The sequence below is a fragment of the Rutidosis leptorrhynchoides genome, chromosome 5 (assembly GCF_046630445.1).
Source record: "Rutidosis leptorrhynchoides isolate AG116_Rl617_1_P2 chromosome 5, CSIRO_AGI_Rlap_v1, whole genome shotgun sequence".
NCBI lineage: Eukaryota > Viridiplantae > Streptophyta > Magnoliopsida > Asterales > Asteraceae > Rutidosis > Rutidosis leptorrhynchoides.
In genome coordinates, this window is record NC_092337.1 from 84553001 (window position 1) to 84577362 (window position 24362).

The 24362-nt window shown below is 33.1% G+C and overlaps 1 protein-coding gene across 1 annotated transcript; it reads right to left on the minus strand.

Annotated features, from left to right (window-relative positions):
- Nucleotides 1-18997: 18997 nt before the first annotated feature.
- LOC139848159 (uncharacterized) lies at nt 18998-21305 on the minus strand. Its single transcript, XM_071837893.1, has 2 exons — nt 21167-21305; nt 18998-20114 (listed from the first exon to the last, which is right to left on the minus strand). The coding sequence occupies exon 2, from the start codon at nt 20082-20084 to the stop codon at nt 19242-19244; it is 843 nt and encodes a 280-aa protein (XP_071693994.1). The 5' UTR covers nt 20085-20114; nt 21167-21305; the 3' UTR covers nt 18998-19241.
- Between the last annotated feature and the right edge of the window lie 3057 nt (nt 21306-24362).

The following is a 24362-nucleotide window of genomic DNA, read 5'->3' on the forward strand; positions in this document are numbered from 1 at the left end:
TTAATATTACAATTATAATTATTAAAATGATTATCATTATCAATATGGTTATCATCATTATTATGGTTAAGTTAATTATTAGTATTACTATAATAATGCAATTACATATTATTATCATTAAAATGAGTATTATTATCATCATTAATATTGATATTAAGATTATTAATATTAGTACCACTAATATTATTATAAGTATTATTATTATTATCATGCGTATTATTATTATGTAATTACTAAAATCATTATCATAACTATCATTAATAAAAAAATTAATATTTTTATAGTTATTATTATTAATATCATTTTATTATCACTAATAGAATTATTAACATTATTACCTTTATTAGAAATACTAATTATTATAATTATTATCATTTTACCATATTTAATATTATTTTAGTATTATTATAATTTATTTTTTTAATAAATGATATATATATATATATATATATATATATATATATATATATATATATATATATATATATATATATATAAACATATTTAATACAGAAAACACAACAAAATTAATATTTTTATATATACAAAATGAATATATATATATATATATATATATATATATATATATATATATATAAATGATAAAACTAATAAATTTATATATATATATAAATTTATTTGATTACAATTATGTGTATTAATATATATACAAATGATATAGGTTCGTGAATCTGAGGCCAACCCTGCATTGTTCAGTTTCGTCGTGTGAATATTTTTACTACAAAATATTGGATCGTGAGTTCATTTGATTCCCTTTTACTCTTTACATTTTTGGGATTGAGAATACATGCACTGTTTTTATAATTGTTTTATTAAATGCTTTTGCAATCTATATTTTTGAACTGAGAATACATGAAATGATTTTATAAATGTTTGACGAGATAGACACAAGCAAAACATTCCTCGAATGAATTATTATACAGGCGAGAGGTTCTGTTGATTATTAAATCTGAATTAGTTGGACGTTATAATTGCCACTAATTGATGTGAATATTTCCCCCTGATTATTATAGCTTGGTAACCTAAGAATTAGGAAACTGCTATGGCCCTAATTCACGCGAATCCTAAAGGTAGCTACCGGGTTTAACACCCCCACCCAGAATGTTCACTAGACGGAAGGGCTAGTGGGCGTGGTGTTTAGTACTTCGAGGTTTATATATTATTACAGACTGAAAGTTCTGTTTATTTTGGGGATATTTATGATGCGCATTAAATGTTAAGGTCGGTTACCAAGCAAGCAAGCAAAGCAAAGCGAATGTTATATATCGATAGACTGATTTTTATACACAGGTTATGTGTATGATATTTTGTACACGAGATATGTGTACGGTTATAAAGAATTGCTGAAAAGTGGTTTTGTACACGAGATATGTGTACTGTATTTAAAAGAAATCGCATGTACATTACAGGTGGGTATAGGATTCGGGCCCATTTGTATCATGCAGTATTTAAATCTTGTGGTCTATCAAAATTTCAGAATTTTATTGTTTTATGATAAACTTATGAACTCACCAACCTTTTGGTTGACACTTTAAAGCATGTTTATTCTCAGGTATTAAAGAAATCTTCCGCTGTGCATTTGCTCATTTTAGAGATATTATTTGGAGTCATTCATGACATATTTCAAAAGACGTTGCATTCGAGTCGTTGAGTTCAACAAGATTATTATTAAGTCATTGATAGTTTGATATATTATGAAATGGTATGCATGCCTGTCAACTTTCGATGTAATGAAAGTTTGTCTTTTAAAAACGAATGCAATGTTTGTAAACTGTATCATATAGAGGTCAAATACCTCGCAATGAAATCAATTATTATGTATTCGTCCAGGTGGATTAGGACGGGTCGTTATAGTCGAAGGGTAATTGAATATATGAACATAGTTCCAAAATTTTCAAGACTCAACATTACAGACTTTGCTTATCGTGTCGAAATCATATAAAGATTAAGTTTAAATTTGGTCGGAAATTTTCGGGTCATCACAGACTGAGGGAGCAAAAGAGTAGCTATAGCATAATGCAAATAAATATACGAGTGTTCGCATAAAAGAGGGTAATTGTGGGGGTATTCTTGGCAAAGTAAAATAGAAAGAGGCTTTATCGAGAATCACGTTTTCTAACTGGGAGTCACTTCTTGAAATCCGCGTTTTAAAGCCCATAAAACGTAGAAAATCATTTTTCACCAACTATTTGCCAAACACTAAAAAACAATTATTTGCATTTTGTAATCGTGATAATCAAATAATCTGATTCTAATCGATAAGACAAACACTCCCTAAGTTAACGGAGCCAACAACAAAAAATTACAATATTTCATCTTTGAATGTTAAGAATTTACTAAAAAGTCCAAAACTTTATGGGTGGCCACCCCAGCCCTATATAAGCTTCGTCCATGTATAGGTTCTCGAGTAGGGCGTGCTTCTAATGTTGGTTTTGATCACTAGGTATGCATCGTTCATTTTTTTAGTAGTATCGCTTTGCGTATTGTGTATGGGTGTATTAGTTAACGGAGCTGATACTCACGCACCAAAAATTTATCCATACACACAAACTTACTATTATACCCTTAATTTATAATTACGGATGTTCAACTTTCTAGACAAACTTAGTAATATAATTGTAAATTTTGTACTAAAAAGTGTGTATGGATTAATTCTTTGATGTGTGAGTATCATCTCCCGTTAATTAGTCTCAATGTAAATTGGTTGTAACTAGTTAGTGGAGTCCTCGCTTCGCGCCGGGGGCTCCATTTTGAATGCGAGTTAAAAAAAAAAAGTCTAGATCTATTTTGTATAAAAAAAAATAATTCGACATCTAATATTGAAGGGTTGTTCCTTTTGTGAAAGTTGCTTCTTTTATCGTTGAGGAAGAAAAGAGAAAAAAAAAGTTAGTTGATTTTTTTGTAAAAAAGTAATTTTTTCGACATCTTTTGGTAACATTGAAGGGTTGGTTCTTTTACGAAAGTTGCTTATTTTATCGTTGGGGACAAAAAAAAATTATAAAAAAAAAATGTTTTTTGACATCTTTTGGTAGCATTGAAGTGTTGTTCATTTTATGAAAGTTGCCTCTTTTATCGTTGAGGAAGAAAAGAGAGGAAAAAAAAAGTTAGTTGATTTTTTTGTAAAAAGGTATTTTTTTCGACATCTTTTGGTAACATTGAAGGGTTGGTTCTTTTACGAAAGTTGCTTATTTTATCGTTGGGGACCAAAAAAATATATGGTAAATGACGAAAATACCTTTGGTTACTATTGGTGAATAATGAAATAGAGTTTTGTCTATTAGTATATGTATATATGTATAAATAATAGTAGTACTAATAACAAAAATAATGAATAGTTATTAGATAGTAAAAAGTATGTGGTCGATTTATAATGGATGAGAAGTGTAATGGTGAATTTATGAAATGTGAAAAGTTTGTGGTAAGTTTATAAAAGTTATAAAGTTAATTATTATAGATGTGTAGTTAAATTATAAAAAAGTAAATGGTTTGTTGGTTGAATTATAAAAAAGTAAAAAATTGGTGTGCATTTGTGAAGTTTTAGAAGTTAACTATTCATTTCAAGAATAGCTTTTATACCGGCTTTTAGATATATAGGTATAACAGGGTTAGATCTTTTCAAATGATGCACGTCTGATAAACAAAGTCACAAATTGAAAACTGTATGGTCTTTATATCATCTCCCACACATAACAAATCAAGTCAAATAAATATTTAAACAAAAATGATGCTAGCGTTTGTAATGAATTAACAGAAAGAATTACCAGTATGACCCTTAAAGGAGGTTGAAACTTGAAACTTATGGGAACTTCATAAATTATGATCACTTGTGCAAAATGCAAACCATAATCTTTATTCAATCTTTTATCGTTATTGCAAAGAACAATAGTTGGTTAAAAAAGACAAACACAAAAGATCAAATAATCAAATATCATGGTAAAAAGTATCATGTAGAAATCCAATCTGTTGTTCAAGAAGGTACGCATAATAATTGTATCTTGCAAGGTACAAGACTAGTTTTTTTTTTTTTTTTTTTTTTTTTTTTGGACAGCAGCAAATTATATTAGAGCACAAAAACAAAATTACAAAGTACAGACTAGCAAGGAATCGAATCTGTTTTCAACGTCTTCGGCTATGCCTTTTGCTCTTCTTCCTGCTTATGCTGTCATCAGAATCAGATTCCGACTCCGACTCCGACTCCAAAGTCGAACTATGTTGACTGTGTTTCCGTTTCCGTTGCTCTTTCACCTCCTTCTTCTTGTTCTTGTTCTTCTTACTTCCCCTTTTCCTATCGTCCCCAGAATCAGAATCCGAACTGTAACTCGAATCACTCTCTTCAGAAGAATCAAAACACGGCCCGGATTCACTACCAGATTCAAAAACCGAAGCTTCACTATCACTACCCGATTCCGACTACGACTTATGCTTCCTTTTGTTATTTTTACCTTTATTGCTGCTACCCTTCTTATCATTCATATCAACTATAGCATCTTTACCCTCTTTTTTCAATATCAGGGTTATCCAAATCATACAAAACCGTACCCCGCATGCATACGAACTTGTATAATGTCAAACGAGCCGAACTCGACCTTAGTACATTAAGCTCGATGATGTCTGATTTTAAACGAGCTTGAGCCTAGTCGAGCTCGGCTCGGCTCATTTAAACCCCTAATCCTGTAATACAATTTGTTAATCCACCAAGTTTATTCACCAATCAAAGCTCGACTTGGAATATTGTGTTCGTTTTACGATTATGCTTGTTTGTCATCAAAATGCTAAATGAAAACGGATTGTTTCAAGTTTATATCTGTCTATAGTCTATACAAGAATGAGTTTCCTAAAACGCTAACTCAACCTGCAAAAGCATCTTTTATGGAGATACCTTTGTTTAAACCTATACATTTACCATGTTTAAGAAAAAATACGATAAAGACCAGAGGCGAAGCCAGGAATACAGAATAGGGGATGCTTACGAACAGTGGCGGAAGCAGGATTTTTTTCAGCGGGGAAAAAAAAATGTGGCAATTTTTTTTTGCAAAATATGGAGGTTTTGAGGGGGAAAATGAAGGTTCTTAGGCAAATTATGGAGGTTTTGGGACAAAATTTGAAGAATTTAGGACAAAATTTAATGGTTTTTGTGCAAAATATGTAGGTTTTGGGGCAAAAAAATCCACCTGGGGCAAAATTTAGAGAATTTTGGGCAAAATTTGATGGTTTGGGGGCAAAAGATTTAATGAACTAAAGAAAGTTTGAAAAGAAACGTTGAGTTAAAAAGGTTAGTCATTACGAATAAAAAAGAAGCTTGCGAAGTTATAATTTATCAAATATTTAAAGTCCGTGTTAACCATTTTCAATTTGTAATACTTGTACCACTTAATTTGTTGTAAATGTATCTTTAACTTGTTCTTAAATTTTATAGCAATATTTTAGTATTGTAAAACTAGAGCTAAACAAAGAGAAGTAAGAAATTTAGGGGTTTATTATGACATGTAAAAGAATTTCTAGGGGTGTAGGTGTAAAGATGTAACGAAAGTGAAACTATCCCCACCAGGCCACCAACCCCTCTTTTCTTTTGTCTTCTTCACCGAGAATTTGCAGACTCTGTAATACCTTTGTTAAAATTAATTTTGAGTTATCTATACATAAATACATCATTGTAAATCATCTTAACGTGGATCCGCCCCTGGCCACCCCAGAAATCCGCCCCTTAAGGGATGCTCATAATTTATTTCACAAAATTTAACATATGGCATATGGTGTCGGTGGTCCACTTGAAGGTGGCTCAACACCCCCAAGCCACCCTACTACCTCCGCCATTGATAAAGACGCTGCAAGTAATGAATTATCTACAAAACGAAAATAACAAGAGGCAATTATACTCATTCTCAGCGACTTTTTTGAGATTTCTACAAAACTGTTCCTTTTTATCTGTTGTCGGAGAGCCTACAAAGAGGCAAGTGTCCTCGTAAACCAGTCCGATAAACGTTTCTTTTTCCCAAAGTAAATTTCAGCATTCTCTATCAACACTTGAACATCATGTTTAATTGCTGCAAATCTTGTGTAATAGTTGTTCTCTAGTCTAACATTGGATTACTTCAAGTGTCAAAAGCACCGGAAACCTACAACGTTAAATAATACTTGGTTTGTAACACTTATCAAGAAAATTAGACACAAATCAGTGCAATAATAGGAGCCAAATAGTATACATTCTAGGTCACATCTGATTGAAATGACCCTAGGACCACACATACATTGAATAAAAATTATTAGGTAAATTTAATGTAACTGAACTGAAAATCAAGATGTGAAGTGTAAGTAGTAACAAAAGCAATACCTGTTGATAAATATTGATGATTGCGAAACTTGTTTCAATTTTGGAACACCATAATGATCCTACAACAACACAGAGATATGAAATAACTATCCGGAAAAAAAAAATGAAATAACTATCAAAATGCCAAAATACATTATAAACAAGTTTTAATGAATTACTGATTTTGGACAATAATACCAAAATGTGAAAACTTAATATTTAAAAATGATTTTTTTTTTTTTTTGGCAAAAATAACAAAGACTTTATAACCAGGGATTTTTCATCGAAAGATGAGAAAAACGAAACTAATTGAGTACAAACGGGGCTAAACGGCTCAGAAAGGCTCGCACCTAGAAAGCAAAACTAAAAATTAAAATCACCAAGCACACGCTATCTACGAGCAAGCCTAACCGAAACAAAACGAAGGATGTGATCCCAGGCACAACATAGAAAAAACCTAAACAATGAAACAAAAACTAGAATCTACCTAATGAAATAACCCACACACCATTACAAATAAGATTTTCGATTGTGTGTGTGTCCGAGATAAAATTTATGCAATTAAACTTATACAAGGTTCATCTCATTTCACACCCCTGCTAATTCTTGTTTTTCATTCCGGTTCTACATTTTTGTTATCTCTGGCACGAGTTACTTTAATAAAGATGACAAAGCCGAGATGGCAGTGGTATTTCAAGTGTAACTTTTCATTCATATATAGTGAAATGATGATGAAGTACCTCTTCTTGTTGCTCTGTATTGAGCTTTTAATATAAGTTAGCTTTGTAAAAAGAAAAAAAGGTGACAAGAGTTCATAAATGACGGCTTCACAAATAAAATATCAAAACATACGACATCAACAAATTCTCCTAGATAAGAAACTCGTGCTATTCATGCCCTTAATCGACCTAAAAATTATGAAAGTTAGCTAACTCAAAGAAATTAATCAAATGAGCTTAAACAAAATACTTTAAAAAAATTTAATTTAAAGTAATTTATGTTTAAAGTAATATGATTAAATTTGTTAGCGTAGGTAACGTCCATAATTTTCAGGTCAACTACAACATGGATCGCAAGAGCTGCTTATTTAGGGGGATTCGTTGTTGCCGTATGTTTTGGTGTTTTATTTGTGAAGTCATGGTCATCCTTGGGCTTGACTATTTATGTGTTTTTGTATGTTTTGGTGTTTTATTTGTGAAGTCATGGTCATCCTGGGCTTGACTATTTATGTGTTTTTCTTGTGTTTGTGTGTGTCCGATGGCTATCATAGCTAGGATTGACTATTTGTTGTTAGAGTTCGTTCCTAAATTGTGCTTGTTTCCTAAAGTTTATGTACATGCTATTTACTAAAGGGTTAAGGCTACTCAAGGTTCATATACTTTTCATTTTGTCCCGATGTAGTCCATATATCCAAAAAAAAATACTATTATAGTCCATAAACTTTTAAAAAGTGTATCGATGTAGTCCATAGGTAACCTGTTACCGGTTTTACAGGTCACATTTTGTTTACATCGATACACTTTTGAAAGTTTATGGTCTACATCGATACACTTTTTGAAAGTATGTGAACTATATTAGTACTTTTTTTTTGGGTATATGGACTATATCGGGACAAAAAAAATGTATACTTTTTTGAAGATCAACGGTTTAAAATCGATCAACCTATTTATCAGGTCAATGGACTACATCGATACACTTTTTAAAAGTTTATGGACTATAATAGTATTTTTTGAGTATATGGACTACATCGGGACAAAATGAAAAGTATATGAAACTTGAGTAGCCTTAACCCTTTACTAAATTAACATGTTGTCTAGGACATGATTTATATTAGTTTTTTATTCGAGTGGAGCTAGATATAGATGTATGCTTTTTTACTATTTATTTTTCATCCAATGTTTATTTGAGAAAAGTACAAAGTGACACAAATTGACAAAAATATATCTCCAAACCGAGATTGCACTGGTATTGCAAGTGTATGTTTTAAATAAATATACAGTGAAACGACTTACTATGTTCAAATACCTATGATAATTTATATGTAGATAACGATAAATATGAACTTCAAATATCTAAGATGTTATTTGTTTACACCCTATTAAACAACATACTAAAATATAAAGTTATCATTGGCTTTCTATTAGATAAAAAGATCGGCATCTACCATTCACTTCATATTCCCTAATCCGACCCATTGAATCCAACCCCACCTACGTGCTTTTTTTCCATGACTTAACCATATATCTTTATCGTTTGGCCTAAGGTACAGGAGCACTATCAGTCTATCATGTAAAGATCTGCTTATATTCATGTTTATATCATATTCCCCAGTTTTTAAAATCGCAAATCGGTCAGAACCTCGTATGGATTGATTGCCAAATCGAGGATTAATCAGATTAGACTTTAAACATTTAAGAAAGAAATTCCAAAATTATCCGGTTAAATATAGGAAGAAAAAAAAAAAAAAAACAATTAACATAAACATAATTTTAACATAATCGTCTTGAAACATAAACGTAATTGTTCAATTGTTCAAATACTCCAAATTTAAGCTCAAATTAAAATGTTGACCAATTTTGACTAATTAAATCCGACTTCGACCAACTAAAATGTTTTCGACTCGCATTGACCGATTAAATGAGGGGATTTTAGCAACATGTAAAGTGTACATTCTAAACTACAGAAGCAATATAAACTTCTATTTAATATAAAGAGAAGACATCTATAAAACAAGACTAATGGAAATAACGAACTTGGTCAAGAATAATCCCGTGTGCATCTTGAACGTGCGGCCTGTAATCTCCAAGAAAGAACTGTCGCCAAGCTTATCGATCATCAAAAACCGATGTTACATATTTGCATGACTTATGGTTAAATAGTAATGTTTCATTAAAGAAAGCATTTTCTAATTTCGAATTTACCTGATACTACTTGGCATTATTTTGTGCCTCTCCTTGGCCACTTGCTCAATGTATAATTGACCGACCCCATTAGAAAGTAAAATCGGTATCCCATCAATGTGAATGTCACCTGAATTAATGTTTAAAAAAATGAATTGTTACAAACTTAAAAGCAAATTCACTTAAGCTGCCATCAACAGCATTCCAGACACATATTCTGCAATGTACATGAGAACAAACTCATTCGAAACTTGTTTATTCCAAAAAACATAACTTTACGCAAGCAACTATGCATACGAATAACTTGAAGTCGGAAACAATTTGGACCCGAATAATATTAAATTTTTGTCTTCTACTTACCCATGATTACAGCAAGTACAAAACAATTGTCAAGACTCGACATAATCATGTTAACACCACGTGGAGTAGGATATGCTCGTGTCCATCTACCAACTCTTCCCTAAAAATCCAGGAAAACACAAATTTATGAACTTTCAACTCATTTGACTTGTTTCGTACATTTGACCCGTTCACCTAAAAATAAGTTTTTTAATTGACCCGCTTGATATATAATATAACCAAATATGTACATTCATAATTAGGTGGGTCAAAGTTACTAGCTTTGGAAAACACTAATTGCAGAGAGCTCACTGAAATTAAACGTGATGTAATAACTACAAAGAACAAGAATAAAGAATTGTATGTGAAATGGCTCACATGAGATCTACGTGATTTTGGAACCCAAATTATTGCACTGCCATGGGTGAACATCTAACAATGTTGTCATGGGTGAACCTAGAAAAATAAACATTTGTTAATATAACTTGCACTATATTACAAATCACAAATATTACAAATCGTGGAGAGAAATAGACTATAACATAAACTTAGATGAAAATTCATAATAGAACAATCTATTTAAGCACCATGTATTCGTGAATTTTGGAAGATTTTCTTCGTTAGAGGCATCGGATAAAGAAATTCTAAAAGTCAGAACACATCCACTACATCACCTGTTGGAGTCGCTCAAACTGTTGTAGCCGCTGCTCAACTGTTGGAGCACAACTAGCTCCACCACAACACGCTCAACAAGTTGAGCGTGTTGAGGGTGAGCATCAGAGGCGGAGCTAGTAGGGGGGCTTGGTGGTGCTCAGCCTCCCCCAACTGTGGCTTGATACTTGGTATTTGATTGTATTATATTGATGAATTTTTGGAGTTTTAAGTTGGGTATTATCGAGCTGCAGTTCGTGGGTATGTTGTGGTTGCAGGTTGATTCGGGGAAGAAGGTGATTTCTTGTCATGTTTCCACTTACACCCCCTCAACTAATGTTATATACTTTGTTATAACCCTTCAACTTTGAGTATGTCTATCAAACTCGTACAGAGTAGCAAGTAGACCTCTATATGGGTCAATAATAGGAGTAAGTATTAGGGAGTATCTCACAAATTGGTTGACACCTCACTAAAATTAAAAAATCTTATGCCTAAGAAACTACAGTATTTGTATATGTATAGAAATTTCAATGTTTAAAAATATATAAATTTATTTAAATTATGATTTCTGTCTTTTACCACAGGTTATATATATATATATATATATATATATATATATATATATATATATATATATATATATATATATATATATATATATATAATTGTGAAATGCAGATATTTCACCCAAATGTTGTGGAGATACGTTGATACATCTCTCATTAATGCATTAAGGTATAACTAATAAAAGTTTTGTCCTAGTAGGACACTGATATACCCACCATATATTTTTTTAGTGCATCCACTATAAATATGCATTAACGAATTGTACATTACAACATTATAATGTATAATTTATACCGAATGTAATAAAAAAAAATAGTGAATATATCACTACCCTTAACATAAGTACCTAAGTACCGTTATGCAACTAATAAGTATCTAGGCTAAAAGTTTGCGATTATATGCAAACTTGATTCTAGCCTTCTAAGTTAGGTATAATTTTTTGAATTTACTAGAGTTGATTTATAGATTATTAATTTTTTGAATTTCACTTATACAGTTGATTAATTTTTTGAATTTTACTTATATATAGTTGATCTAACTATTCAATTACGTTTGATAGATTATTTAATAAGAAAGTGAAATGGGGTGATATAAATTAGTCTATTTTCTTGAATATGAGTTTCATAAAACTTATGTACATAGTATAACTATAGCTCATATGTTTATTATATTTAATAGGATTATCGTTGTTCCATATTTTAATGGTTATCGTTGATTCATTTTCGTGTAAGCCACCCTTATCTTATAATCCTGGCTTCGCCTCTGGTGAGCATGTTGAGCTCAAACAAATAAAGCGTGTTGAGCAGCATCTATAGCAGGTTGAGCTCCAACGGGCGGCTTGGACTCCAATAAGTAGCCGCTACAGTTGAGCGACTCCGACAGGTTGAGGAGAGGCTCTAAAAAAGGGAACAACTTAATGGCGGACTAAGGCGCAAAGAAAAATGACCAGAAAACGCAAAAACAAAACCCGACGAGACAAAGCAAAAACAAAAGAAAACCCTAAGTCATATCCACTCTCATCGACCACAAAGAGAGGAGCGAAAACCAATGGACTTAGTTTATTTGACAAGATCTAACTTTCCATTAGTTTTTAACTCTAGTTTGTAAAATTTTTAACAATTTTTTAATTTCACTTGTTCAACCTTTTTTTTTACTTATATTTTGTCAGCTCTTCATTGCTTTCTTAATAGTCTATTTAGCAAACAATTTAATAGTCTATTTAAATTTAATTAATCATTTAACTTCAATTTAATATACCACTCGGTCACCACATATACACTAAATTTTTTTTAAAGTCTGGGTTGTTCAAGTGAGATTCCAAACGAAACCATGATTTGATCACTACCCCCTTTATTTTTTTGTACTAAACACAAATGCTTTTTGTTTCATTTTCTTAACCAATTTCACAACCGGAAAACTTTAGCACTGACGGAATCAATCGTCGCCGCCGCAAAAACTACCATACACCACCAAATCTGAAAAATAATCCAGATCTGAAACAAATGACACCAGATCTCCAGATCTGAAACAAATGACACCAGATCTAAAAAAGGTAACGGACTGATCATTAAAAAAAATCACTAGATCTGGTTTTCGACTCTAAAATATCACCAGATCAAGCGACGGCGGTTTAAACCAAGAAAAGTGGCGGTCGGAAACGTTGATGTTTTAGAATAAACAAAGAGCAATTTAATAATTTTGGTGCGGGCAGATTGTGGTTGTTGGAGTAGAAAACGAGAGGATGTCAACTTAGGTGGTGCCGGTGACCGTGGTTGTCGGAAAAAGGCGGCTGCGACTGAATAGAGGGCGGCGGCAGAAATAAAAGAGAGAGAGGGAGTTTTTTAGGGTTAGGGTTGTGGAAAATGTTTTAGACAACTTTTATATGGAGAGGAAAAAGTGCAGTTGAAATACAATAACATTAAAAATTACATTACACACTCTCCGGTTCTGAAAAAAACGGTGCCAAAAAAACATTTGATTTTTTATTAGATTTAATATATAACTAGAAAAATGAGTCTGCGCGATGACGCGGGACCTTTGGGTTGCGTATTCATAGTTAATGGAGCGTGTTATAGGTGTGTATGTGTATTGAATATAGTTCGAGGTATTGAGCGTTTTTTTTAAGTGTCCGTTTCGCGTATAGTTAGTCTCGTTGTGTTCGTAGGATTTTTTTTAGTTGAACGGTGGGCTCGTAAAAATTTAACTCGCACCGAGCGAGAAGATAGAGCCCGCTAAAAAGTTGGGTGGAGTTAGTTTTTTTTATTTTAATAAAATTGTATATTTACACTTTTTACCCCCGAGAAAATGTAAATTTGAGGGGTCGTTGTGTAAATTGAGGCAAAGGTGAGGGTCACGCAAACGCAAAACTACATCTCAAATACACTGAAACTACAAAAAGTTTGGTGGCTATTAGTATGTACTAGAAAGTTACTGACCGCGCGTTGCGGCGGTGGCGTTCGGGTCATAATGTGGGTGCTCTGTTTGTGCTTATTATGTTTGAAACTATTTAGGATACGTGGGTCTTATGTTAATACACATAATGTAAACATTCATATAGGGAAAATGGCACGTGTGTTAAGTGTCGTTGTCAGAAAATCTATTCAGTTTGAACGTAGTTAGTTTCGTTTCGTTGATAAAATTATTTTGAGTCTAACGGTGCTAGAGGAAGATATGGGTTGTCATTGTGTTTAGCGTTTTTTAAAAAGTGTCCGTTTCAAACGTAATTCTTATCGTCTTGTTCATAAAATTATTTCGAGTAAGACGCTACTGTCGAAAAATTTTAACTCGTGGCGAGCGGGAAGATACGGGCTGTCGTTGTGTTTAGCGTTTTTTAAAAGGTATCCGTTTCGAACATACCTTTTATCGTTTTGTTCATAAAATTATTTCGAGTACGACGCTGCTTTCGAAAAAATTTAACTCGCGGCGGGCGGGAAGATACGGGCTGTCGTTGTGGTTTGTGTTTTTTAAAAAGTGTCCGTTTCGAACGTACTTAGTTTCGTTTTGTTCACAGAAATATTTCGAGTTTAACAATGTGGTCGGTGGAATTTAACTCGGAGCGAGGAGGAAGATACGGGCTGTCATAGGGGTTGGGGGAGTTTTTTATATTAATTAAGTAAATTGACGTTTTACCCCCCTGGAGTTCAGGGTAGTTTATGTAAGGTGTGGATAGTTGAAGGGGATTTTGTGCATTTTTTGGGGTGAAGTTTGGTCAATTGTCGTTTTGACCATTTTTTGGGTGGGATTGGGGGTTAAACGACAAAAATCCACATGACTATTAGTATGTAGGGGTAATGGTTAATTAATGACAAATTGTCTAATTTATTTTTCATTTAATGTAGTTATAAAGAGTACATAATAATAATTTAATTAAAATATTTGAAGATAAATTTTTAAAATTAAAATAGACGTAATTAGAACTTTAATGATATTTGATGGTTATTTAGAGAAAAAGACAATATTTTTTAGACAAACAAAATAGAAAGGTGAATAGCTTTTTTGAGACGGAGAGAGTAATATATATAATATATTGTGTTAAAAGTAACTAATAGGCTATATACTTTTTTAAATATCCTGAGTAGGGGTATATATACTCATTTTCGTTTCACTGTTGGCTATATACTTTCAAAAAGTGTTCTCATGTCAACAATTGGTTACCAGTTAACGGTACAACCGGTCATGATAATTATGTGTAATTTTTTGTTTTTTAAGGTGACGTGGACTAAATATAGTTTCTCTTTTATTCCAATGTAGGCTATATAATTTTTTTTACCAATGTAAACTATAAATATGATTACACGTCATCATAATCGTTTATATTATTACACTTTTTGAAAGTATATAGCTGACAGCGAGACAAAAATAGGTATATAGCTTACATCGGAACATTTAAAAAAATATATAGTCTATTTTTAGTTTTAATCCTAATATATATTTATAATATTTAACTAGATTTTTATTAAATGGGTTGGTGTTAATAACGATAACCAAACCTTTGAAAAATAAGGAAAGGGAGTGTAACGAAGAGTAAAAAAGTGGATATAATTTTCTGTATATTTTCTTACTATCACCATGGTAGAGATATATATAATATATCTACTTAATTTAATTATTTATTTAAGTGTTGATATGTGTAAATATACTTTATATTACTTTACTACTGTATACGATCAAATTTTGGTTACTATTTATGAATAGTAATTTTTTCGTCCTTTAGTGCTTTTTTCGGAATTAAATTAAAAATATTTATTTAATTCATATATTGTATCATTTAAAACCCACAAATAATCATATTACATTTTTAGTGAACCTTTTTTTCAAATAGCTCTCTTATAGATTATTGATTACACAACCGATTAAGCAACTTTATATCAACTTTATCAACCATGAAAGTATGCGAGTTGTTTTTACAACGTTTTTTTCAACTAATATATATTTTCTAATTTCTTCACTCATACAATATCGAATATATAATTAGTTAGTTTATAATCAAAAGAAAAAAGTTAAACTATTGTACGTTTTAATCTACAACTATAAGAGATGTTTGGTATGTTAAAACAAATTATTGCGCCTTAAATTATTTTAAGTTTTTTAACGTTAAAATATTTTCATTACAAAAATCTTTATCTACATTTCCGAGCAGTGGCCGCCGCAATGCGCGGTTGGCCGCCTGCTTGTTTATAACATTGTATTGTATATTGTATAATTGTGATGACCCGGAAAATTTCGACTAATTTAAACCAATTCTCTATATGATTTAATATTATGTAAACCGGTATATATATATATATATATATATATATATATATATTATAAGATGTACAAGTAAAACACTAATTGCTACCGTAAAAACGACTTTGCTACAGTAAAACACTATTTGCTACAGTAAAAACGACTTTGCTGCAGTAAAACACTATTTGCTACAGTGAAAACGACTTTGCTGCAGTAGCTACAGTGAAAAACGTATTTGCTACAGTGAATTACTACAGTGAAAACGACTTTGCTACATTGAACACTGTTTGCTACAGTAACACTATTTGCTACAGTACACTATTTGATGTCGCCGAACTAGAAAACAAGGCAGAAATGAGCTGTCCAGCCTAGCCATGCGATCGCATGGCAAAAGCACTGAAAACCCATGCGATCGCATGGGGATCAAAATCAGGAAATATGCCTATAAAAAGGCAGTTTGCTCGACGAAATGAAATACACCTTCTTTTTATTTTCTGTGATCTAAGTTATATTTATAATTATAATTAAAATTTTAATTTAAGTTTAATAATAATAAGGTATATACGAGGGTGTTTTAATTCGGGTTTCAAACCGTTTTAAGCTAAGGAAATATTGGGTATTGTTCGGGGTATTGTTCTTGAATCCAAGGCCAACCATACAGTCGTCTACCATCATTACGTCTACCCAATTTACCTACAATATTGAATCGCAATATTGAACTGTGAGTTTATAGTCTCCCTTTTTAAATACTTTAAATATTTTTGGGCTGAGAATACATGCAATTTATTTTAAACGCAATAAGACACAAGTACATACTAAATTCTACATTGAGTTAAACCGAAAATCCCTTAGCTTTGGTAACTAGTAGCTGCCAGTACATAGGATATGGACTGGTGGGCGCGAATAATTGTATATGGATCCATAGGGCTTGACATCCCCGTCCGAGCTAGAGCGCTAGCCTTTTAACGGACGTATGTTATTTGAGTTTATGACACGTTGATTTGCGTGTATTAAAACGAAACCATGATTTGATCACTACCCCCTTTATTTTTTTGTACTAAACACAAATGCTTTTTGTTTCATTTTCTTAACCAATTTCACAACCGGAAAACTTTAGCACTGACGGAATCAATCGTCGCCGCCGCAAAAACTACCAAACACCACCAAATCTGAAAAATAATCCATATCTGAAACAAATGACACCAGATCTCCAGATCTGAAACAAATGACACCAGATCTAAAAAAGGTAACGGACTGATCATTAAAAAAAATCACCAGATCTGGTTTTCGACTCTAAAATATCACCAGATCAAGCGACGGCGGTTTAAACTAAGAAAAGTGGCGGTCGGCAACGTTGATGTTTTAGAACAAACAAAGAGCAATTTAATAATTTTGGTGCTGGCAGATTGTGGTTGTTGGAGTAGAAAACGAGAGGTTTAGAGTAGAAAACGAGAGGATGTCAACTTAGGTGGTGCCGGTGACCGTGGTTGTCGGAAAACGACGGCTGCGACTGAATAGAGGGCGGCGGCAGAAATAAAAGAGAGAGAGAGAGAGTGGGAGGTTTTTAGGGTTAGGGTTGTGGAAAATGTTTAGTCAACTACGGAGAGGAAAAAGTGTAGAGGGGGAAATGAAATTACATTACATATTTATTTTTATTTTATTTTATTTTTTTGGCAAAAAAAAAGAATTGTATTGATAATAGATTTTCATCAATCAATGAAGATTCAGTAACACTTGCAAGTTACAACGACGGAATCAAACTCGGTCAACATAGATAACAAGAAAGAAATTTGAAAGTCTAAGAGCTAAACTAGTAACATAACAATATGGGTTTTGCTCCCATACATAAGAATGTAATCCGTGACAAAACTTGAGGTTTGTGGCTCAAAGGAAAGTTTTGAGCTTGATATTACGAATCAAAACCGAGCGACATTTATACTCTCTCCGTCATATTAATAGTCCAGTATAATTTGGAGATTATTCAATTAATTGTTTAATTTCATAAATAAAAAATAATAAGAAGTTCTATTATTCTCTTAACGTATAAGGATAAGATTAAAGGGGAAAGAAAAATGTAAGGGGAAAACTGAAAAGTAAATAGAAAATACAGTACTTTTATGATATATCCTTAAACTGTGTGTTTTTTGTCTATTAATATGAGCTCGGGAAATAATATTTAACTTGGCTTTTTATCAAATGGGTTGGTGTTAATAACCAAACCTTTGAAAAATAGGGAAACGGAGCGTAACTGAGAGTAAAAAAATGCATATTGTTCTTTGTAAGTGCGCATATTGTTCCATCACTGATCTAATATACTTATAAGTTTTATTAATGCAAGATGTGTTTTTATATTTTGAAAAGTTAGTCTGGTGAAGGTAGATCACATCATCAGCGAATCGCTAGCTTAGTTGAGTTTACCTCTCATTCAATGAACATGGGACGGAGGTTTTAACTTAAACAACTAAATGAAAATTAAGTATTAAACCATGCTTAGCACTTTAAATCGCTATGTATCGCTATATAATAGTAATATTAATAGTAATAGTAATAGTAATGATAGAATTAAAAACAAAATGTAGTCTGGAACGCTCAAGGAAACTATATTCGTCGAGAGAGGCATACTAGCGAACATTCTTGTAGGATCGTACGATCTTTAACAAAGATTGAAACGATCTGGTAATATGTTATTTGCTTTTATCTTGAACAATAACTTAATTTGAATCACTGGTAGATATTATAAATTAAATTAGCCCTTTACAAGTGTGTTTGCACCACAATTATGTCTTAATCCAGCTCATTGTTCAAATATCTTCAACTAGTACCCATTTGGTTTATTTGTCCAGGTGCAATGTCACTACATTTATTCCACGGTGCATTACAAAATATGAAACTCTGCTCTAGGTCCTCTGTCTAAAGAGAGTTGACACATACATAGCTAATAAGTATTTTCTTACTAATTACTATATAAAATACTTACATTATCCTCATACCAGAATCGACGAAGGTAGGCTTGCTTATTCGTTTTGGTCCTGATGATGGCACACTAGACAACATTAAAACAACTTGTGACATCGTTGGTCGTAAAATAACAGGCGATTGAGTGCACATTAAAGCAATCTCTATGATCCTCATCACATGTTCATATTAAAAAGAAAAAAACAAAACAAAACATGTTCTTCATATTTGTTAGGATCCAACATTTCATCAGTCAACTCCATGTGCATCCCTTTTTCATACATCTGCCATGAACCTAAGCCGTTTCGAACTGTTTCAGCTTGCCGCCCTAAATTTTCTTCTTTTTGCCTATATCTTGCTTATACAACATCACCCCTTTCTAAGCCGAACATAAAATTTCGAAAGGTTTATATCTTTATTCTTTGGAACGATAACTTTACCCTTCCACCCAACAGTTTGACTCTAAAAGGGAGTTGAAACTTATGGGAACATAACGAATCATGATCACTCGAGCAAAATGAAAACCATAACATTTATTCAATCTCGTTTTTGCAAGAACAATGATTGGTTATAAAAGCCAAACACGGTGGTTCGAAAGATCAAACAATCAATATCATGGTAATAAGTATCATGAGGAAAACAAATTTGTTGTTCAAGCAGGTACACACAATCACTTCATAACAAACAACACTAATAAACATGACAAAAGCATATACTAAAACAAGAAAGTAGACACCTTATCACCTCACTTTGCCAGTTTCCGATTTTCAACGTCTTCGGCTATGCCTTTTGCTCTTCTTCCTGCTTCTGCTATCATCAGAATCAGATTCCGATTCTGATTCTGATTCCGACTCTGATTCCGATTCCGACTCAGAACTCGAACTATGTCGACTGTGTTTCCGTTTCCGTTGCCCTTTCACCTTCTTGTTCTTCTTACTTTTCTTTTTCCTCTCGTCCCCAGAATCAGAATCTGAAGTGTAACTGGAATCACTCTCTTCAGAAGAATCAGAACCCGACCCGGATTCCGACCCGGATTCAAAAACCGAAGCTTCACTATCACTACCCGAATCCGATTCCGACTTCGACCTATGCTTCCTTTTGTTATTTTTACCTTTACTACTACTAGTACTACCCTTCTTCTTATCATTCTTATCAACTTTAGCATCTTTACCCTCTTTTTCAATATCAGGGTTATCCAAATCATACGAAACAGTACCCCGCGTTCTCATTTTCGGGTTTTTTAACTGCTGTGTTCGTGAGGGTCGGGAAATGTAAACCCGTTCGTTGTTACATTCATAAGTCCAGTGGCCCGGTTGGAAACACTTTTGACAATGCATGGCGGTTGACATTGATGTTTTCTGGTCTTTTCGTTCACCAAGTCTAACTTGTTTTTCGGTACTCATTAAATACATTTGTCGTTTTGCTTCTTTTCGTTCTTGCCATCTACTTGGGCCTTCTTCTTTTTGACCATAAGCGTTTACGTTTCGTACTGCAGCTGCTGCTGCACGTTCGGCTTGTGAACGGCTAAGACCTTTAGCAGCTGAAAGGGTTGCAGCCTTGATTCTTTCGGCTGCGTCCTGGGCCCCACCTTTTTCTTCTTTACCAGACATGGCCTCTGATATTATACTGAATTCCAAATGCTGAAACAAAATATAAAAAATCCTGATCAGTACAAAATAGTGTTTGTAAAACAGGCAAGAGTGCATGGGTTGAACACACCAAGAGTAAAACAAATATATAAAGTAGAACAGCCGCCATATAACTTGACTACTTGATACATTAACACTAATCTACAACAAAGTTGGTGATCGATGCCATATTGTATTTAACAATAGAAGTTTTTGAAGTATGTAATTTGTTATTAAGTTACACGGATTCAAGAGTAGCTGGACTGGATATTCAAATAAATTATACCAACTGGATAATAGTCCATCCTTATAGGATGAAGTATATGATAGCATTGTGTCACATAACACCATCTTCATGCATCACAGAAAAGAAAAAAAAAACATAAATTTGGGTGTTAACACTATTAATCATGGTTAGAGAGATACACAAAAGTGAAGCAGGTGAGGGTAAGTTGGAAAGATAAAACATATTTACTCACACAAAACGATAAAAAGGGCGAACAAGTTTGTAGACTTTTGCATCCGAAGTCATGGTATTACAATTATCTACGAAGCAACAAAAAGACCAATCTGGATTCACTCAATACACAGGACATAACTGTTATTAAATTACCTAAATGTTATCGCTCATATCCACAAATCACCTTTTCACCTTTCAGATTTAAAAAAAAAAAAAATTATAGATTAACAACTTCTCTTAACAAAAGGGAGTCTAATGTTTGTACTGATTTTAATCTTCATATTATGATTTACAATTTACAATATTACAATAAAAATAAATAGAGAATCTTTATATACACATGAAGTAAGCCATGACATTTATCATTAGCTAACTGATAGCAAAAGTAACCCTAACCCCTAAAAACATACATGATGTCGAAAAAGCCCTAAGGTATATACATACGTACATACATATATCTATTTATCTATATACTTAAAACACGTGGAATCTGAAAATGATGATACAATCCGATCCAGTATAATCATAGCATAAACACATAACGACGTAAGTAATCAAAGCGAATTCAGAAGATGAATTTGAAAATAATAGGAGAGATGCATACCGTTTGTAATACGAGAGGAAAGTTGCAGAAAGGGGAAAATTAATACAATCAGGATTTGGTGTTTGTAAACCCTAATGTACTTGACCGCTGCAGGGTTTGGTCAATGAAAATCGGGTTTATTTGTACAATCGGGTCGGTCTAAGGTCAATCGGATAAGCAAATGGGCTTTGTTGCATACCTCAACTTTAAATATTATGCAAATTCGGTCCCTTAAGTTATGGACCTTTGAGTTTTATACACCTCAACATTGACTTTTTATTTTTGAAACCGCACGAAAATGCTAGGCCCACATGATTTGGCATATAGGTCTTCATGGTCCATACTCCATACAATATTTAAATATTTAAATATTAAGTAAACATGTTAAGCTCAAAGCCCAAATGAGTTGAGCTATAGGTCTTCATGCTCCACGTAACATTCATGACTTTTAAGTGCTATGGATACCTTGATATTTTTTGACTAATCAAAAATTGCGATAATGTCAAATTATGAAGATGTTCTATGGTGGGCGTCAAATCTTTAGTGTTAATTATGAGTGAAAGGGTGTAATGTGGTAAAATATAGTTGGAAGTTTAATGGAAAAAAATTAAACAAAAAAGGTTCAAATGAGGTGTCGAATTTCTATTGCGTGTCAAAAATCTGATGTGCTCATTATGTTTGTAACTAATACCACAAAGCTTCAAATTTGAATTCTCATAGCAGGTCTTATGTCCTCAAATCATATCCAAGTGGGATCAGTGGCGGATCTTGATATTATCATAATCGTCACAAACTGTGCATATGTATATTTGGCCTTTTTCTTCCTTCGGCATTCTCATCAAGGCGTACGTTCCAAAACGAGATTTTCCAAAAACGTACGTTCCAAAGGAGAAACGCCTCGAGGATCTTTTCCGTTTTTTTAAACCTTGGTGACAACCAATAGTTTTGTGACGTTATGATAATATCAATGAATTATCAAATTGCGTGATAACCAATAGTTTCGTCAAACATAATAAACATAGAACAAAAACTTCTTTCCAGCTCAAAAATACTAACATCAATCAATCATAATATTAAATGAATATCATGTATGATCGCCCCACTTACACCCCTAAAGGACGGCCCTTAAAGAGTATAATGTTATTATACATTAAATAACGGGCATCAAGACTTATTACCTTACCGAAAACTATGGTAGTATCGCCACAACCATCACCACCGCCTTTGCAATGGTACTGTACAGTATCCTTTTCCCATCATTACTGGGGAATATTTGTAGCGACCCGACCAAATCGTCATTGACGGCGTCGTCTACTTAGGTCCCGTTACGTGGTCATAAGTCTTTAAAACAACGTTTGACCAAAGATATGTCGCCTTCATTTCAAAATAAAGATTGTTTCAAAGTTTACAAGAATTGTTCAACCAATAGTTAAGTTACAACGTTATAATACGAATGAAATCTAGGCGACACGGTTTAAAGTAAAGTCAAAAGACGCTCCATGAAATGCACATATACTCGACATCCAATGCAAGTATCAAATAATGAGCGGAAGCATGTATCATGTATCGTTCAAGGACATTCCAAAAGTTTGTTTCACGAGCACCCAATTATCAAAGCTTAACATTCCTTCCATTGTATACCCCATCACTTAGTGCTAGAACAAACACTGATTCTCGAAAATATATTTCATCCGTAGACGGTAGCGAACCGTCAAGGATGAGGGTTGTCAACCCATATGGCCATATAACATAAGTTCTCGCTTACACCCGGCAAGTGTAACTAATGATAATCGAATTGAGGATTTTGTTCTAAACTCGTATGTAGAATGTTTGTTTTCCCGTTCTTGTGTTCACTTAGTTCAAAAGAATCGTTTATGTTTTCTCATCCCAAATGTAAGTTCAAAAAGAGTAAAAGTGGGACTATGATCTCACCTTGAGTGCACGAGTAGTAAAGTACTTCGACAAGTAAACGTGTGCAAAGAACAATGCTAGTCTTGACCTAAACAATAGGTTGTATCAATAACGGTAAACACGATAGGTCAAAGATGTTCAATTAGTCCTATGGCTCGTTACGACTCGATTATTTAGCATGTGAAATCAAATTGCCAAGTTTCATGCAAGATACAAGTATATAAATAAGTTAGGAAGGTTGCATAATCATTTGGTTAAGTTTGACAAAAAGTCAAACTTTGGTCGGTCAAAGTCAACGAAAGTCAACACGTTCGGGTCGGGTTCCGAACTATTTTTCTAATCTTAGAAATCATATATGAGCATGTTGGCCAAGTTACATGTTAATCGGAGGTGCGTAGCATGCCAAACATTATTCAAAAATTGACCAATTTGGACAGAATTCTGGCCAGGCCATTTGGCGCGCCGCGCGGGGTAGGGGCGCGCCGCGCCACCCTCTGTGCAGGTCTGTTTCTGTTTTCCCCAAGTATGCACGAGCCAAAACCTTTTCCAACCCAACTCTTGACCCGCAAACACTTATAATGCCTATTATATATCGTTGGAAAGGTATTTTGACGAGGAATACAACTAAGTACATTTCATCAATCAAACTTCCACTTACAACAACCAAAAACCGTAATTAAACGTTCATAATCAAAGTTCAAGTTCCAAAAACGCATTTTATGATTCGGGCAACCAATTTACATGAATGATATGCCGTTTCGAAGGTAATCAAACACACATTGCAACAAAACACTTAACAACAATATCTCATAGCATTTGACGCATCAAAAGTTCATGTAAAGCTCATCAAACCCTAATCCAAAATCACAAATTCAACAATCTTGCATATGAAACTAATCCATGTCAACCTACATACCAATTTGAAGCTAGTGATGTTAGGAACACAATTAAAACATGAACTTTCATCATTCAACAACATATGAACACCTAAAACTCAAGATTAAGCAAGCATTCTTTCAATATGAACTAGTTACATCAAAATATCAAAAACGAGCATACAAATCACATAAACAAACTAGACTCGAGCCATAGACACTAATTAACAACCTTATAACTTAAAAATCTCAAGAACACAAGAATTAGTGATTTTAGAAAGTTACCCAAAATTGATGAATTCGGTATGGAAACGAAGAGGAGATCACGAGGAGTTCAAATATGTATTTTGTTTGGCAAGAAGATCACTAGCTCGGTTTTGGATGATGAATCTTTGTTCTTGAAGTTGAGAGGAAAAGTTGGAGTATTAAGA

Coding starts and splice junctions, on each gene's coding strand:
- LOC139848159 (XM_071837893.1), bottom strand. CDS start 20,084: ATGTCTGGTAAAGAAGAAAAAGGTGGGGCCCAGGACGCAGCCGAAAGA.